The sequence below is a fragment of the Heterocephalus glaber genome, unplaced genomic scaffold (genome assembly GCF_053883595.1).
Source record: "Heterocephalus glaber isolate CG9 unplaced genomic scaffold, H.glaber_assembly_v1.0 deba00001719, whole genome shotgun sequence".
Classification (NCBI taxonomy): domain Eukaryota; kingdom Metazoa; phylum Chordata; class Mammalia; order Rodentia; family Bathyergidae; genus Heterocephalus; species Heterocephalus glaber.
The window spans coordinates 1283470-1302460 of record NW_028258432.1 but is presented as its reverse complement, the minus strand read 5'-3'; the positions used below and the strand labels follow the sequence as shown (position 1 = coordinate 1302460).

The following is an 18991-nucleotide window of genomic DNA, read 5'->3' as shown; positions in this document are numbered from 1 at the left end:
ACCTTCTGTTCCTGGAAAGGATGACTTTACATCATTTGATGACCTTACTTCATGTTTTCTGGTTGGTTGCTTGTTTTTAATTTTTGCAGTGTAAAATAAAAATGTTAAATATAAAAAAAAGTCATAAGCCCGAGGATTTAGCTCAGTGGTTTCACTGCCTGCTGTGCAAGTGCAAGGACCTGAGTTCGATCCCCGGTACCAAAAAATACATAAATAAATAAATAAATAAAGTCATAAAGTGTTTTCTGTATTCCAGGCACTGTGCAGCTACGCACTACATAATGTTTTGGTTAAGTTAATGGTTGACCACATCTATGACAGTGGTCCCAGAAGACCATAATGAAGCTAAAAATGTCTATCACCTAATGGGTCACAGTTGTCATTATAACATTCACAGGGCAGTAAGTTGCTCACATATGTGTGGGTATGCTGCCATAAACATGCCTAGTACAAGGCCAGGAGTACAAAAGAATAACACATTTTGGGCCGGGGATTTAGCTTAGTTGTGCTGCTGCCTGCCTCGAAAGCGCAAGGTCTTGAGTTCGATCCCTAGTACCAAAAAAAAAAAGAATAACACATTTGGCTATTATGAAGATCACTGCAATAAATACAGAGGTGAAACTATCTTTGCTATAAATATTTCACCTTTTCTGAACATGGAATTATTAGGTCACATGATATTTGTATTTTTCTTTTCTTTTGTGTGGTGCTGAGGGTTGAACACAAGACCTGTGTGTGCTAGGCAAGTGCTCTAGTTTGGGGTCTCTGAATTGTCCAAGGTGCCATCCTCAAATGTGCCACCCTCCTGCCACAGCCTCCAAAGTATCTGGGATTACAAGTGTACAACACCACATCTGGCTCTATTTTTCATTTTTAAAGAAATCTCCATATTATTTTCCATATTAGCTTACTAATTACTTTCCCACCAAGAATGTATGAGTTCCCATTAGTCTATATCCTCACCAGCATTTATTTGTTTTTTTGATGATAACTATTCTAACTAGGCGACTACGAGATGGGGAAGGGTACAGGGGAGGGAGGACAGAAAAAAATTAAAAGGGACTTTTCGGGCTTGGGAAGGGTGCTGGTGAGGAGGTTTAGGCAGACGGGCAGATGGACATAATCAACGTACCGCATGTATGCATGGAAATAGCACAGTGAACCCCACTAATTTGTACCATTAATATGTACTCATAAAATAATAGCAATGCAGTTTTGAACAGGACATGATACTTGATAATAGTAATAAGCAACTGCTGGGCATGGTGGCACATGCCTGTAATCCCAGCACTTGGGAAGCTGAGGCAGGAGGGTCGTTGTGAGTTCAAGGCCAGCCTGGGCTACATAGTGAGTTCAAGGGCAGCCTGAACTACAAAGGGAGACCCTGCCTCAAAAAACCCTGTGGTACTGGTTTATATATTTACTATACATATTTTTTTATTATTATTATTTTAGAATGTACTATTTGCTAAAAATTTTATGATAGGGGCTGGAGATGCAGCTCAGGGGGTAGATCAATTGTCTAGCATGTGTGAGTCTACATTGCTAAAACAAAGACAAAACAAAAAAAAAAACACAACCCCCTCTAAGTGTTTACTATTTCTCCTGCAGAAAAAAATCTTAATTTATCACAGAACCTGGAAAATTATTTTTATCACACATTATTTTAAAAAAATATTTCTGGGCTGGGGATTTGGCTCAGTGGCACCATGACTGCCTCAAAAGCCCAAGGTCCTGAGTTCGATCCCCAGTACCAAAAATAAATAAATAAATAAATAAATAAATTAAAGATTCTGCATTTGTATCACTATGCAAAAGCATTCATATTTGGGAATATGGTTTAGATAACTTCTGGAAGGACCCACAGCACTACAGAATGAAAGGATCAACAACTTATTTTTGAGCACAATGCTAGAGAAAACAGTTGATTCAGTGTTATCCTTATTCATCATAGTTTTAAGAATGTGCCCCCCCAACTGGAAACCGAATTCTTTATTACTGAGGTTTACCTGGCAGAGGTCTTCTTTCTTGGCTAACAGTCTCAGGTTAATATCTTTGGTTGCTGCTTGCTTGTGAGGTATTAATCTGTAGAACTCAGTCATCATCTTTTGCAATTGTTCTGTTGTTTCTCCATTTTTCAGTGCTGTCTTTACCAGAAGAAGAATCCCCTCTGCCTTGCTCACCTATAAATAGAAAGGCATATATGTACTTATTAAAATTAAATCTTTTTTTTTTTTTTTGGTACCAAAGATTGAACTCGGGTTCTTGGGCTTGCACAGCAGGTGGTGAAACCACTGAGCTAAATCCCCAGCCCAAAATTAAATCTTAAAAACCACAGAACTGAAGTGGCATATGCAAAATTATCTAAAGTACTTGTTGGATACATTGTAGCTATCAGTTTTCCACTGGATAGCTGCTGCTAGTCTGTCTTTTAGATGTCCCTGAAGGTCCTGGTGTTAAAGCTGGGTTTTGGGGATGTGGTACACCCTTTAATAGGCGTAACCTAGAACACTAGGTATTAGGTCTTTAGGTCACTATTGGTGCCCTTGAAGGGGACCGCAGGGGCCTAGCCCTTCCTCTTTCTGTTTTTCTTCCTGGCCAGGAGGTAAGCAGTTTTGCTCTGCCATATGCCCCTGCTACGATATGTTGCCTCACGGGCCTCATATAAATGGGACCAGAAGAAACCTCTTCTCTTTCTAGGATGATTCTCTTAGGTACTTCATTACAGTGATGGAAAGCTAGCTTCCACAGGCAAACGATGATCTTTACTAGAGACAGGTCAGCTGTGACAATGATACCTTGAGGACTCTTCCAAAACTGGCCTCAACTTAACCAGAGGAAAGAACCAGAGCCATGTATTTTGATACATGTGTCCACATTTACACATACATATTCATACAACAGAGAAAAATTAATGCAACTGTGGGACATTTGCTTTTCATATGAGAAATGTAGGAAGACATCAGCATCAAACCAGGAACAAACCCACCAGATCATGTTCCTAACTACACAAATGTTTTGTGGACCTGACACCAGGAAACCATTTTCTCCCTAAAATAAGTTGATTTAATTCCGTAAGAGAAAATTGCCTGTATTATCTTCATTATAAGGCAGTTGCATAAGTTGTGCCATTGGGGATATCATCTTTCAAGTGCGACTATTCAACTATATAATCAGAAAGAGCCTAGCATTTTCTGGAGGGCTAAAAGTGTGCTTGCATTTCCTAAGACCATCAAATGGTGAAGGAGTTACTGTGAAAAAGGTCAGAGACTGGGTATCTTAAACTGGAGGCCAAGGCTGTCCCTGTCCCTTGGGCTTGATACAAACTATGGCCCAGAGGCTTAGGGTTGCTGATTAGCCAGCAACAACAGCCTGACATTGTACAGGCAGGGATGTATAGTTTCCTGACTTTTTCTTCCCCTAGTTCTCTTAAGTGTCTCCTTTCTTCAAGGTACGAGGAAAGAATAAGGAATGAATTCTAGGGCAATCCAACCAGCAGAAAATTATTTAAACGAATAAACCAGGAAGCGGGTTTGTCACATTCTGTATCAAGGACACACAGGACTCACATCATTGAGGCTAATCTTGTTCATAGGCTTGAGAAGTATGTGCTCCAGGTGGCCTTGAGCTTCTGCCCAAATCATTTCCACCAAACTGCTCACCTCTTGGCTCAGAGTGCTTGAGTTTATGACCTCCTCCAAAAGCAACTGTGACAAGGGAATAACAAAGAATCACCACAAAAAACATCACAAGTGACTTTCTTTAAAACTGACAGGGAGCTGGGCATGGTAGTGTATGCCTGTAATCCCAGTACTCGGAAGGCTGAGGCAGGAGGATTGCCACAAGTTCTACGCTAGCCTGTGCTACATAGTGAGGTCAAAGCCTGTCTGAACTACATAGGGAGACCATGTCTCAAAAAACAAGAATGAATCACAACATAGCAGAGCCATCCTCACCCAAGAGCTTGGGCACGTCTTGAGTGTGTCCCCCATAGGTTCTGTGCTCGGAGCCTGGTACCCAGCATGGCAGTGCTCAGGTGATAGAACAGAAGAGGTGAGGCCTGGTAGGAGGTGGTTGGATCACAGGGTACTGCCTTGCCCTCAGAAGGGATTAGGGCTTTTCTCAGGGAAGAAGCATTGCTTCCCTTTCCACTTCTCCACCATGGTGTGCAGCAGCCAACACTCCACCCACCCTACCCTGCCAGGATGCTGGTGCCATGCTGTTTGGACCTCCCAGCCACCAGAATTGTGAGCCAGTTGTGAGCCAAATAAACTTCTTTACCTGTTAAGTGCCCAGGTTCATATATTTTGTGATAGTGATACAAAATGGACTAAGACACCAGGTAACCATAACACACCAGGCTTCCTCTACAGGCTGGCTCTCCCTCTATTCTTCTCTGATTCTGTCCCCACCGCCACCTCTCTTCTTCAATTTTATTTTCTCTTGTCTTTCCCTTCATCCTGTAAGAATTAGGCCTATCAATGGCATTAAACACATGTGGTCAGAGTTAAGGACCCTCAACTTGGCCTAGAGTATAATGAAATCTTTTTTTTGTTTTTTGGTACCAAGGGATCGAACTCAGGACCTTGCGCTTGTGAGGCAGGCAGCGGAACCACTGAGCTACATCCCTGGCCCATAATGAAATCTTTTAAGGGGTCATTACTGAAATAAGGAATCAGTTTCATGGCTTTCCTAAAACTCATCCCACATTCTACATCTATGCCCTCCGTGAGTTTATCTTTCCTTTCTTTAACTCCTTATCTTCTCTCCTATCAATTTTATTTGTAACAAAGAAAACATTTCCATTAAAAATATTCAATAGGGATGGCAATGTAGGTCAGTGGTAGAGTGCTTGCTTAGCATGAGCAAGGGGTCAGGTTTGATCCCCATCTCTGCAAGGAAAAAATTTCAACCAATAACATAAAAAGCACGTATCAATCTTACTGCTTGCAATTTTTCAGATGCTAACTGGGTTGCTTCAAGTGTGAAATGTTCTCTGAGCAGAAATCCTTGTTTCTTCAACTCTTCAATGTAGTATTCATAATATTCACTTGCATCTGCAGAGGTCTTCTTTACAGTGAACTCTCTTCTAGTCTGTGAATTATAGTATAGAGCAAAGGTACAGTATCTTATTAACACATACATCTTTTTTGAATGTCTACTATGTACTGAATATAGGGCATTAGATCCCTGCCATGAAGGGGTTTAGCAAATAGTTTTCTTAAAGAATTACTTAAATCTTCCATTTTTTCACAAAAAAGACTAAAACCTAAAAGTAAGGGGAAAAAAGTCTGAGTGGCTACAATAGACAGAAAAGACCCATGTAATTCCTGGGAGAGTTATTCAAACACTCATTCGGAGGTTACAGACCTTACTTTATATGCTACCTGAATGAACTTTTAAAACTGAATTTCCAGGGCCGGGGATTTAGCTCAGTGGTTCCCCCACCTGCCTCGAAAGCACAAGGACCCAAGTTCAATCCCCGGTAACAAAAAAAACAACAACTGACTTTCTAGCCTTTTGGGGTTTCTCAAGAGTGGTGACTCATGGAACTGGGTACATCTCTTGGGGGCACCTTGGACCCATGTTACAAGAGATACAGGCTCCTGAGGGGCAGGGCCTCTCAGCTAGTGGATCCTGTATCCACACAATATGAGTCTCCTTCCTTTGCTCCTGGGTTGACACTGGAGCAGGGCAAAGTGAGAAGCTCCCAGAGCCCATGTGGGCCCCTATGAGGCCCACTCCCACTGAGAAGCAACATGGATCCTGCCAGCTGCTGTGTTTTGGGCCCACAGTAGATCCCTAGTCTAAAAGTCTAGCTGAGAAGAACTTTGGTGGGGTTGCATGTTCTATCTGACTTTGAGGCACAAATTCTGGGCTTATTTTCATTTCCTAATTGTTTTACACTGGAATCATACTCTCCACTCGACACTGACCACGGGGAAAGGTGTCACGGCTTCTCCAAAACCCGTATTTCTGGTCCCAGGGTTCTGTGACCTTAGCCCTCAATACTTCATACACATTCCAAAATCAGAAGCATCACAGTAGACTGCAACAGGAGAGTGTTGTATCTTTCCATATAGGTGATTTCTGAGGGTCAGGGCCTGCAGCACTTTTTAAATTTTTTGGTCTTGGCCCTAGCAGAATTCCTGGTATACAGCAAGCCACTGATGAAGTGTGTTGATGAACTGCTTAAGAGGTATACACACTGGAAAATATTCTGTAAGCACTGTGGACCAGGAGCAGGAATCCTGTATACTTTGCACCTAATGAATGTTCTTCTCTGACAGAACCCTGAGCTGCTCTAGTTAGGGGACACAGTACTTACTTCTCATATTCCAAAAGAGAATGTTTCTATGCTGAAGAACTATTTACCAGGTATTATAGGCTGAACTGTGGCTTCCCTCCCAATTCATATTCTGGAGTCTTAACCTCAGCCAGTTCCTCAGCACAGAACTGAGTAAGGTAATTAAGTTAACTCTAAAAGATAATGAAGCTCATGAGGATTAAGTTCTACTCCAGTATGACTGGTACCCTTATAAAAAGAAGAAATGAGGACATACGACAACAAAGCAAGGACAGAAAATCCAGAGGAAATCAACCCTGCATGATAATCTCAGTCCTGGACTTCCAGCTCCAGCACTGAGAAACAAATATCTGTTGTTTAATCCACCCAGCCACCAAATACCAGACTATTTATAACAGCCCCAGCTGACTAAGACAACAGGCAAAGAAGAACAAGGATAGCAGGCTGGCTAGTTCCTTGACTGATTTTAAGGAAACTACTTAGGAACAAAAGTGGATAGATACACAGGTACCAATATAAAGAGCATCACCTGCATGCCATCAGCCAGCAGGAAGTGGGCGGATATCAGAAAAGGACTGTCTCCCGGCTCCTGGGCACACTGCAGCTCTACCACCACCGTTTCCTGGCCTCTGTCTGCTCCTCCCTGGAAAACACGGGCGTCTCCAGAAGCTGTGCTGGGGAAAAAACTAGTTGCACACTGTACTCAAAGATGCTGATTGTAATTACAAAGTAATACATGTATTTTTAGAGATGTAGCTTGGAAAATATAGAAAAGTACCAAGAATAAAAATCACCTGAAATCCTACCACAGAGAAATAATCACCATTCATGTTTTTATATTTTCACTCCTATATTTTCTCAGTATATGTATATAGTATACCACTTTTTATTTTTTCCTTACCACAGGGGAAAATGTTACTATCAATTTACATTTTATTAAAATATCTAAAAAACATAGATGGAGTACCACTTTTTTTAAATGGAGTACCATTTTGAAGGCAAATGTTGACTTTCATTTGTGTGACTTTGTCAAAGAAAAGCTTTCTGTTTTTATTTGCATGCAAAAGGAAGAGCAATTCACTGTGGCATAAGTACCTGAGGTCAAATCTACCTTTTCAAATATAAATCACTTTTTTTGTTTGTTTGTTTTGTTTTGTTTTTTTGGTACTGGGGATTAAACTCAGGTCCTTGGACCTGCAAGGCAAGCGGCAGAACCACTGAGCTAAATCCCCGGCCCAAATCACTGTTAATAACAGGGAGACTTATTTTTAATGACATATTAATATTTTCTACTGTTTAAAATTTGTACTATGAAAAAAAATTTGTACTATGAGTATATATTACTTTTATAATTAAAACACTAAAAATTTAAATTTTAAACATAAAAATATTTTGACTGGTAAAAACCAACTCATATATTATGAACTATATTATATCTAATATATAAACAATTTTTCAAAACAATGAGAAAATGTTCAAACAGAAAAAATGCTCGGAAGTCATTCAAACAATTTATTTTTTCCTAAATAAAAATCAGACTCACTTTTTCCAAGGTGTTATATTTTGCAATTTCAAATTCTTGAGAAAAATAAGGAATTTCAACATTCTCTGCGCAAAACCTGAAATTTGTATAATTAAAATTTTACATTAAAATGAATTTTTAGGCATCAAAATTTTATAATAACTCTCCTAACTCCCCATGAAATACATTTATGAGCCCTTACTGCCTCCTTAGGTTTTCTAGAAATGGTTAAAAGATCATGAGAAATGAACCAGATTTCTCCTCTGCATAGTTTCGAAAAAAAATTTTAGGCTAGGTATAGTGCACACCCATAATTCCAGCTCTTAGGGGGCTGATGCAGGACAATCATGAGTTCAAAGCCAACCTGGGCAACTTAGAAATTTAAGGAGATTCTGTCTCAAAACAATTATTAATATTTTTAATTGTACATATGTAAGGTATATAGTGTGAATCATCACTATTATTGATATATGCATATAATATATAATGATCAGAGCAATTACTCATCTGCATAATTTTCTAGCTCTTCATGTCCAGGGTGAGATGTCCAGAACCGTGGACATCTATACTGGAAGGCAGGTGTACACGAAGAAAGCATACAGGAAAGAACACTGCTACCTGCTCTGGAGACACCACTGGGTTTGCCTGGTGCGCTGACCCTTCTTTGTTTTTCCAGTACTGGAGACTGATTCAGGGCCTCACACATGTGCAACAAGTACTTTATTTTTTTTTTTTGGTACCGGGGATCAAACTCGGGTCCTTGCACTTGCGCAGCAGGCGGCGAAACCACTGAGCTAAATCCCCGGCCCTGAAACAAGTACTTTAGCACTGGGCTTTATGCCTAGTGGTTTTTATTTATTTATTTTTTATTCTGAAGCGGGGTCTCACTAAGTTGACTAGGCTAGGCTCAAACTTATCACCCTCCTGCCTCAGCCTCTCAGAGTTGCTGGGGTTACAGGCACATGCCACTGTTCCTGGCTTCAACTTCCACTTAAAATAAAGAACTCATAGTTATTATCCATCCATACTTTTTATTTTGGATTTTGTTCTCTTTTAACACTACTATTAACATACACCAATATACTATTAACATCGTACAAATATGATGCCTAATTAACACTGCATTTTTAAGAAGCCATACAGAACTTCAGACTCACATAATCCATTTGGAGAAGGTGGTTATTTTTATTTTTAAAAATATCAGATAGACTAAGAACTGTGTTTATTCCAAAGGCTTTTCAACAGGCAAGCAGGCTGCCCTAATCTTTTTCTTTTTCTTTCTTTAGTACTGGGGATCAAACTCAGGACCTCTTACTTGCCAGGCAGGCGCTTTGCCACTGAGCTAAACCCCAGGTCCACTCTAATCTTATTGTCAGGTGAAATCTTTAAAAACTAGTAAAGCTGAGCCTGCCTTGCAAGAGCAAGGTCCTCAGTTCGATCCTCAGTACCACACACATACACAAAATTAGTAAAGCTAATAATTATATCCCATCTCATATAATAAGAAAATAAAAGTAATTATCACTATAATAGTAAAGCAGACTTAATGCAAACTTAACAGATAAAGAAAACAAAAATCTAGAGAAGTCTACAAATAATATTTTAATACTGTGCTTGAGGCTTATGAAACATTTGGGTTACTCAGTTATTTCCACGATTTCTTCCTCTGGGGCAATGTCCAGGGTGAGATCATCTGTTTTCACTTCTAGAATGAAAGCAAATAAAATATCTATTTATAGCTCATAAATTTATTATAATTAATAGCTAACCTAACTACTGGGATTGTCAAGATTCTTAAATATGGACCATATTTGCAATTCTATTTTTATCTGTCTTTAAATGAAGTGTAGTTTAAAAAAATTTTTTTTAAATGAAGTGGTTATGGGGTGGTGATTTAACTCAGTGGCACCACACCTGGCTTGCAAGCACAAGGTCCTGAGTTTGATCCCCAGTACCACAAAAAAAAAAAAAAAAGAAATGGTTATGGATAATCTCAGGACAATACAAATGGGAAAAGGGGAACACAATAGGCACATTAGAAGAATTCTAATCTAATCTGTATTATTTGAACCTCATTGATAGCCATACAATTTTCTTTTTCTTTTTTGAGACAGGGTCTAGCTATATACCCCAGGCTGTCCTCAAACTTGAAATCCTCCTGCCTCAGCCTTCAGAGTGCTGGGATGATAGACATGTATTACATCGGACCCACAAAATTTTCAAATGGCACTTTTCTCTCTAAAGATCACGGTAAGCAGCTATAAAATGGATTTCTAATATAATCCATGATTAGAATGAATTCCAAGTGTCACAGTGTCACAAGTGAAGCAACTAGAGGTGTTCTGGTTTAGAGGGGAATTCAAAGGCTCTATGTGAGATTTCACTTTGTATTTTTCTTATAGAGAAATCCTGACATTATAGAATAGTGATATGCAGGAATAATTTCATTTTAAAAATTATTATTTTTCTGATGCTAGGGTTTTAACTCCAGGACCTTGTGTATGCAAGGTAGGTACTTTACAACTATGTTATAACCCTAGCTCCAGTTTTAATTATACTATTAAGATTTCAAAACCCTAGCCAGGGGCCAGGGATTTAGCTCAGTGGCCCTGCGCCTGCCTCGAAAGCACAAGATCCTGAGTTTGACTCCTGATACTACAATCAATCAATCAATAAAATCCTAGCAGGGCATGGGGGCACACACCTGTAATACCACCACTTGGGAGGCTGAGGTAGGAGGATTGCTGTGAGCTGAAGGCCAGCCTGGGCTACATAGTGAGTTGAAGGCCAGCCTGAACTACAAAGGGAGACCCTGCCTCAAAAAAACCAAAAAAAAAAAAAGAAAAATGATTTCAAAACCCATCAGTGTATCTGGAGAAACTGAACCTGAACAGATCATTCTGGATAGTGAACAGTGTTTTCAAATTAAAAGGGGTCTCTCACCCTGCCTGTTTGTATGTTACCTATCCTTTTTTTAAAACAGTAGAAAGTCAAAGACCGGAAAAAAAAAAAAAAAAGAAAGTCAATGACTATAGCAGCATTTTTGTACAACTGCTTATCAAGAGAGGTTTTGCCCTACCAAAATGTTTATTGTGCTAATACACATCGTGTGTTTACTGTAAGTTATTGTTTATCAGAACTGTTTGGTTTTTGCCATGCTATATTGTCCAGCTTGTCTCAAGCTTCTTGGCTCAAGTGATCCTCTTGCCTCAGCCTCCTGAGTAGCTGGGACTACAGGTACATCCACTGTACCTGGCTAAACTGACTGATTTTTGGATGATTCATGAGGTATTCATTTCTCTGGCCAGATTCCAAAATAAAATCAGGGTTTATAAATAAGATACGTTTCTTTAGGGGAAACCAATTGTTTCAGATTGGTACGTTTTAGATGTATGTAGTAACATTCATTATAAGGAATTTGTACCTTTACATGATATATTATGCTTCTTTTTTCCCCTTCCCCTCCTCTCACTTCAACCCCCCCTTCCCCTTCTCTACAAAAGGTTTATTTCTATTTTTTCCCTTGTCCCTTCTTTCCTTTCCCCCTCCCCCTCCCCCCTCTCTAGATCCCCTTCTCATTTGAACACTTTCTTCCCATTTCCCAGTATCTTTTACACATTTTGGAGACCAACTTTTGGAAGAATGGAAGAAACTACTTTTTTTTTTTTGTTTTCGGTACCAGGGATCAAACTTGGGTCCTTGTGCTTGTGCAGCAGGCAGTGAAACCACTGAGCTAAATCCCTGGCACTGGAAGAAACTTCTTCAGCAATTAAATGTTGGTCACAAAATTCTCAGTCAGCCTGGCGTGGTGGCACAATACCGAAACCTTGTCTCAGAAACAAACAAAACAAAACAAAATACAACAAAAAGGTTTTTACCCCTCCCATTTAAAATTACACATTACGTTTTCTAAGATTATTAATGCTTATGTACTCATTTTGAATCTGGATCTCACTAGATTGGATATTAAGAAATTTATTTCTATTCTCAAATTGATCTTTTTTCCTTAACTATTTTGCTTCCCATTTTAATCTGAGGTATTAAGAAGCCCAATTCTTTCTGTAGTATTTTTGGACTTTTGTCTATAATATCTTCAACAAGCCCACACATCCCCTGCAGCATGTTCAGTACATCAAGGGCTAGCTATGCACACCTACCAGAATAGCTCATCTTGTGATCAGGAGGTGGCACAATGTCTTGTGACTCAGCAGGATCATAATCCTTCAAATCCAAGAGTTTCCTTTCTTTGACAGACTGCCATATGAAATCTGGAGTTGCCGTATGAATGTGGTTCTTTTGGAAGTAGTTCAGTTGATACTGACTCAGGGCATCAGCATTATCTAAGATCACATGTGTGCACTAAGAAAAAAGTCAATCTGTTACACATCAGTAAAAACAAAATTTAAGTAGTACATTATTTGTACAATATCCTCAACTTTGCATCCTTTAAAAATCTTGTTTTAAGATAGTTTTCAATAATTTTTCCTCAGATTTTAAAAACCTTTAGGGCTGGGGATTTAGCTCAGTGGTTCTGCTGCCTGCCTTGCAAGTGCAAGGTCCTGAGTTCAATCCCTAGTACCAAAAAAAAAAAAAATCTTTGTAATATAATTTCTAGTTACATAAAAATTGTAAGAATGAGTTGGGTAGTGTGTGTGTGTGTGTGTTTGTTTTGTAGTGCTAAGTGTGGAACCCAGGGCCTTGAACATCCTGGGCCAGTGCTCTCTACCACTAAGCTACACTCCCAGCCTACAAGTGAACAGTTTTTAAAGACTACAGATTTGGCTCTTCCTGTAAGCAAGTGGCCAGAGGTGACCTGTGAAAATGGTTCGATACTCTCTTGACCCAGAAAACCCCACAAAATCATGCATATCAAGAGGCTCAAATCTTCGTGTTCACTTTAAGAACACCCGTGAAACTTCCCAGGCCATCCAGGTTATGTATATCAGAAAGGCCACCAAGTATCTGAAGGATGTCACGTTAAAGAAACAATGTGTCCCACTCAGGCGTTACAATGGTGGAGTTGGTAGGTGTGCCCAGGCCAAACAGTGGGGCTGGCCACAGGGCTGGTGGCCCAAAAAGAGTGCTGAATTTTTGCTGCACATGCTTAAAAATGCAGAGAGTAATGCTGAACTTAAGGGTTTAGGTGTTGATTCTCTGGTCATTGAACATATCCAGGTGAACAAAGCACCCAAGATGCGCCGCTGTACTTACAGAGCTCATGGCCGGATTAACCCATACATGAGCTCCCCCTGCCATATTGAGATGATCCTTACTGAAAAGGAACAAATTGTTCCTAAACCAGAGGAGGAAGTTGCACAGAAGAAAAAGATAGCCCAGAAGAAACTGAAGAAACAAAAACTTATGGCATGGGAATAAATTAGGCATAAAATAAATGGAAATAAAAGTTAAAAAAAAAAAACAACTACAGATTTGGATGTATAACAACTGATTAACCAACTCCAGAGATTATTTCCAGTTTTCACTATTGGAACAATGCTGTGATGTACACCTGTATACCCTGTTCACTTATTTCCTTAAGAATGGAAAAAGAGGGGCTGGGGATTCAGCTCAGTGGTTCTGGCGCCTGCCTCACAAGCTCAAAGTCCCGAATTCGATCCCCAGTACAAAAAAAAATAATAATAATAATGGAAAAAGAGGTTAAGAGTATCCATCCTTTTCTATTTTAAATTATTTGTAACTTTAGTTCTGAATAGTACATGTACATTCTAGAATATGTTTCCTTTCTTCTTTTTCGTACTGGGGATGGAACTTGGGACCTTGTGCTTGCGAGGCAGGCGGTGGAACCACTGAGCTAAATCCCCAGACCTAGAATATGTTAAAAGTGAAATAAAAATAATGATGTGCTAACTTTTTTCCCAGTATTTTTCCTGGTTTGTCTTCCCAGAGATTCTTTTATAATTTGTTCCTCATCTATCTCTCTAGAGCTATTTTCTGCACAGATAATACACACTTCGTGCACAAATGGAAGCACACTATCCAGAGTCTGTCTTGGAGCTCATTCCTCACCCTTATATTATAGGGATACCTCTTTTTTTGAGTGGGTACTGGGGATCGAACTCGGGACCTTGCGCTTTTGAGCCAGGCAGTGGGATACATCTTTTTTTAAAACAAAGTCTTAAGAAGTTGCTCATGTTGGCTTTGAACTTGCCATCCTCTTGCCTCTACTTCCTGAGTAGCTGGGATTACAGGCCTGCCCCAACACAGCCAGTTGTGTCTCTTTCTTTATAATAACTGCATGCACTTTTCAAGAAGCTACATACATTGGCAAAGAAACTTGTGAAATATTGCACACATAGTATGTGAGAGTTTCTAAAAAGGAGAGACTGTGTTAGCCTGTTCTTCACCCAAACGACCAGCTGAGAAGGTAGAACAGGTGTGGATTATCCATCTACCCACACAATGGTGAGGCAGGTGAGTGAGGGGAGCCATTTGAGGGAAGCACACACAACTCTGCCTACACCGCAGGTAACAGGACATCCCATTTGTGAGATTCACTTCCGGAACAGAGGAGGCTCACTGCAGCCACACCAGGGCTGTACAGGGAAGGGCAGGCTGGGTGAGTGCCATCTTACATCAACTGAGGAAGAGGAAGAGCAAAGGGAGGGGCAGGCACGCCTGGAACCAAGTGCCTCTGGACCTCAGTTGTTATTTTTTTTACAATGAAGTGGTTTATAAAGAGATTAACCTCAATTATTTCCAAAGTTTCATCCAGCTGTGAACTTCTATATCTTAAACTCTTGGGCCTACAGTTCAGGAGATGGAAGTTGCTTCCTTCAGCCCTTACACAAATAAGACAAACAGCCAGGGTATATCACAAAAATCAATTTATATTGCATACTTTCCTTCTGCCCCAGGAGCCACATTCCCAGGTGTCCTTTCAGCAGTGATCTACTGGTGACTATAGTGTGTTTCGCAAATGCTGTGGACTATGAATTTCTTCCTTCGAAAACAGAGTTGGCTGGACTGAAATTCAATTTACAGCTTTGTCTGTACTCAGATCCAGAGTGTGTGGAATTGTCCCAGAGCTCCCAGACAAAGAAGGTCTGCAGATGGCCCTCTGCTGTCTCTTCTCAACCACTGCTCAGTGGGGATGGTAGTTTCTCCTGTCTTCTCACACTTTCAAGCATTACGGATCTCCTCTGCTTACTCCTCTAACCATGACCTGCACTCCCCAATTACACCATGCTTACCATATGAGATTTGGAAATACCTGAGGATTTAACGAAAAGGAAATTTTTCCACCATTCTCCTTAATGTTGGTTTGCAGCTTTTTCTTCTGCTGATGAGGTAAGTACTTAACTCTCAAACAGAAGGTACAATTTGCAAAGATTCCCACAGTCATCCTGAAAGAAAAGTTTTAAGTCACAGTTTTTAAGGAAATCACTTTTCAGTGAACACAGTTAACAATGAATTTAGATTCTTTCTACAAGCAAACTGGGGGAAAATTGGGCATTTAAGAAAAAAAGATACTACAGCCAGGCATGGTGGTGCACACCTGTAATCCCAACACTCAGGAGGCTGAGGCAGGAGGACTGCCTCGAGTTTGAGCCCCGCCTGGGCTACATAGTGAGCTCAAGGGCAGCTTGGACTACATTGAAAGACCCTGTCTCAAAAAACTAAAACCAAAAACCAAAATTACAATCATGTTATAATTACAAAAACTGAACACTATCCTAGCTTGTAGTATGCGTACTGGTTTTAGAGTCATTTCTGGCTTTTATGGTTATTATGAAGTAAAAATCAAACCCTTTGTACAACCTCATAATGTATGTCTTGATGAAGAGGAGACAAACCTCAGTTACACATTAGGTGTGTGGTTCAAGAAACATTTTTTTTTCTTTTCCGGTACCAGGAATCGAACTCAGGGCACGTGCAACTGAGCTACATCCCCGGCCCAAGAAGCATTTATTTCTTTTTTTATTTTTGGTACTGGGGATCGAACTCGGGACCTTGTGCTTTTGAGGCAGGCGGTGGAACCACTGAGCTAAATCCCCAGCCCAAAGCATTTATTTCTAAAGTAAAAGTTAATACTATGTAATAGTGAAGCATGGATTTTTACAGATAATTATTTTATGAATTCAAAGAGACTCCTTAATGGATAGAGATGTAGGGTATTATGCTTCCCTGGCATATGGGATGCCTTGGATTCAATCCCTGATACTGAAAAAAGAAAAAGACTGCCTCAAAGAGATTCAATTGTTATACGGGTTTCTGTTAAGCCATTCTGGAGAAAATCTGCACAATTATTAATAAAAACATACAACTAATGTTTAACTGAAATATATGTTGCACACACACTTAAATACATATACATTGATGCATCTGAGGTTCATTTAATTCTTTCACTGCCATACACTGTCACATATAAAAAATAAGCAAGAGGGCTGAGGATTTAGCTCAGTGGCACTGTGCCTGCCTTGCAAGCCCAAGGTCCTGAGTTCAATCCCCAGTACCGGAAAAAAATTTTAAAAAAAATTAATAAATAAAATAAAATAAAAAATAAGCAAGAAAAATAAGAAAAAATAAGCAGGGCTCAGGGCGTAGCTCAGTGATAAGAGCATCTGCCTAGCTTGTGGGAGGCAATGGGTTCCTTCCCGGACACCTCAAACAACAACAAAAGAAGGGTAAAGCATACTACTTTAGATTGAAAATTCTATTTAACAGTAAACTAATAAATGGTAAGGTGCTGAATTTAATTCCCAGTAGTTGTCGTTTTTGTTTTTGAGATGATCTTGGGTAAGTCTCTAAATTGCCCAGGATGGGCTTGAACTTGGGGTCCTCCTTGCTCAGCCTCTCAGAGTGCTGGGGCTAAAGGTGTGCGCCACCACAGAAGTCAGGTCTGTCCAGGTCCCCAGGGTAAACTGCCTCCTGATGAAGGTCCTAGCTCCAAACCAGTGTAAATGCAAGACTGCTCCTCTTTCCCCTGCCCTGGGCATGCAATGCCAGATAAGTGTCCCCACCCTACCCAGGCCCTGTGACTTCCAGGTGACAGGCGGTGGCACCCATTCCCAGAGGCTCCCAATACAGGAAGCAATACCAAGGCCCTAGGGCTGCACCAGAGTTACACCCCATCCCTATGCAATTTAATTTTATAGCCATACTCTCTTACTTAACCTTTAATGAGTATTTCTCACGTCACTAAATAGCTTTTTTGGGCCAGGGATGTAGCTCAGTGGCACGGTGCCTGACTCGCAAGTGCAAGGTCCTGAGTTCAATCCCTGGTACCAAAAACAAGAAAAAACAAACAACTAAATCGCTTTTGCAAGTATCTGTAGTGGCTACATAAACTCTGTGTTTCTTTCATTCTATCTAAAGTCACTGGATGCTTGGTTATTTAAAATTTATCAGAGGGTGATCAATCCGCCTAGAAACAGGGGATGGCGAGGGCTAAAGAAAAAAAAAAGACAAGAAAGATGTGTAACTTCAAAGTATATGGGGGCTGGGAGGTCAGTGCCTCGGAGTGGGCAAAGTTAAAGAGCCTCCAAGCTAGCCATTATTTATTGGGTAGACACAATAATTGGAGGGAGTATCGGGTGACTCAGGGGGTGCCTGTAATCCTATGTCCATGTGGATCTTAGGTCATGAGGTTTTTATGTTGATGAGGGCTGAAGGAGAACATTCTTACATTAGTAGGTGGGATGAGTTAAACTAATAAGGAATTTGTGTGCCTCCACAAAACCCTTCTCTTACTGCTCAGTTTTTTGTTTCTTTGGTACTGGGGTTTGAACTCAGGACCTTGCACTTTCAAGGCAGGTGGCAGAACCACTGAGCTAAATCCCAGGCCCTCTCACTACTCTGTTTTCAAGGAACCAGGATGTCTTTAGCTAATGTAATCTTGCCCTTGAGTATCACAGCATCACAGGACAATTGAGGTCTCAGCTGTGACCAGAGGCAAAAATGGAGTTATGCTTTGGCTTGTCGTAGCCAGCCTGTAGGCAAAAAGACTAAGCCTAATCATAATTTAATTGTGAAATTATTTTTCCCCCAAATTATGTAAATGATCCTGACAAAAATTGTTCACTATTTTAATGACACTTTGAGGGAAATGTTTGCACATATATTTTGGGCCAAATCTGTCATGTTTCCTTAGAAAATGTGGCAAGAAGTGGAATTACTGAATCAATGAGTATAAATATTTTTCCATCTTTAAAAAAAATTGTGATAGGGCCGGGGGGTTAGCTCAGTGGTTTTGCCACCTGCTGCGCAAGCGCAAGGACCCGAGTTCGATCCCCGGTACCAAAAAAAAAAAAAAAATTGTGATAAATATACCTAGCAAAGATTTACTATATTCCTCTACCCATTCTTTTCTTAAATACAGGATCTCGCTATGTAGCAAAGGCTGGCCTCGAACTCGCAGCGATCCTCCTGCCTCAGCCTTACAAGTGCTGGGACTGACTACAGAAGAGCGCCACTACGCCGCGCCGGGCTGGCTCCTCGTGGAGTTGTGGTAAGTTTCAAGCCGGGCCCTGGTTTCCAACCTCCAGACTCCAAGGCGCGGCCTGCTCGGGTTTGCCAGCTCCGACTCCCTCTCCCTCCCTTCGGGCACAGGAGCGCTGACGGGCAGGGGAGGGGCCGGGACGCTCTGCTCCCCGACGTCCGTCAGCCTGGGGCTCGGCCAGGCTCCCCGGCTGGCGTCTCCCGGAAGCCAGGCTCGGGTCCCAGCGTCAGAGGTCCTGGCACAGCAGCCTTCACCACGGCACCGACACCCCTCCCTACGCGGCCCTCACGGGGTTCCGACCGTGCCCGTGACCTCCAGCCCAGGCCTCGCGTCCCACTACAGACCTCCCCACCTGTCCGGTCCCCGCCCGCGGCCCCGGGCCCAGTCGACCCCGCCTCGCGCACCCAGCTGCCCCGGCTGGACTGGCGCGACCTAGAGGCCACGGGGCCCACGCACCTGCCAGAAGGTCCCGCGGCACGTCCGCAGCTGAAGACCCCGCTCCCCGCTCGGGCGCTTCCGTGTTGGACTCCGGTTCTCCCCGAAGAGATTGGGTGGGGCTTGCGGGGCGGGGCGGGGCCTCTGGTAGCCACGCCCGGGTCGTTCCCGGGACCTAACTGGCCAGAACCAGGCCCCGCTGCCGGGGAGTCGGAGCCCGCTGGAGTTTTCCCGTGGGGAGAAATCCAAAGTTCAAGTGTGGGAGAAG

General features: G+C 41.4%; 1 protein-coding gene across 2 annotated transcripts in view; it reads right to left on the bottom strand.

The window, feature by feature from the left end:
• Parp4 (poly(ADP-ribose) polymerase family member 4) overlaps window positions 1–18900 on the bottom strand; it is a 105739-nt gene extending 86839 nt beyond the window's left edge. Inside the window, exons 1-9 of one of the 2 annotated variants that reach the window (XM_004854895.4) lie at window positions 18745–18900; window positions 15061–15193; window positions 11987–12188; window positions 9471–9534; window positions 7851–7926; window positions 6837–6950; window positions 4945–5094; window positions 3570–3707; window positions 2010–2183 (exon numbers count right to left, since the gene is read on the bottom strand). In XM_004854895.4, the coding sequence (XP_004854952.1) occupies window positions 2010–2183; window positions 3570–3707; window positions 4945–5094; window positions 6837–6950; window positions 7851–7926; window positions 9471–9534; window positions 11987–12188; window positions 15061–15192 (1050 nt within the window). In that variant the 5' untranslated portion in view covers window position 15193; window positions 18745–18900. The remainder of the gene's footprint in view (window positions 1–2009; window positions 2184–3569; window positions 3708–4944; window positions 5095–6836; window positions 6951–7850; window positions 7927–9470; window positions 9535–11986; window positions 12189–15060; window positions 15194–18744) is intronic. The other variant, XM_021236388.2, reaches the window with a different exon arrangement.
• Between the last annotated feature and the right edge of the window lie 91 nt (window positions 18901–18991).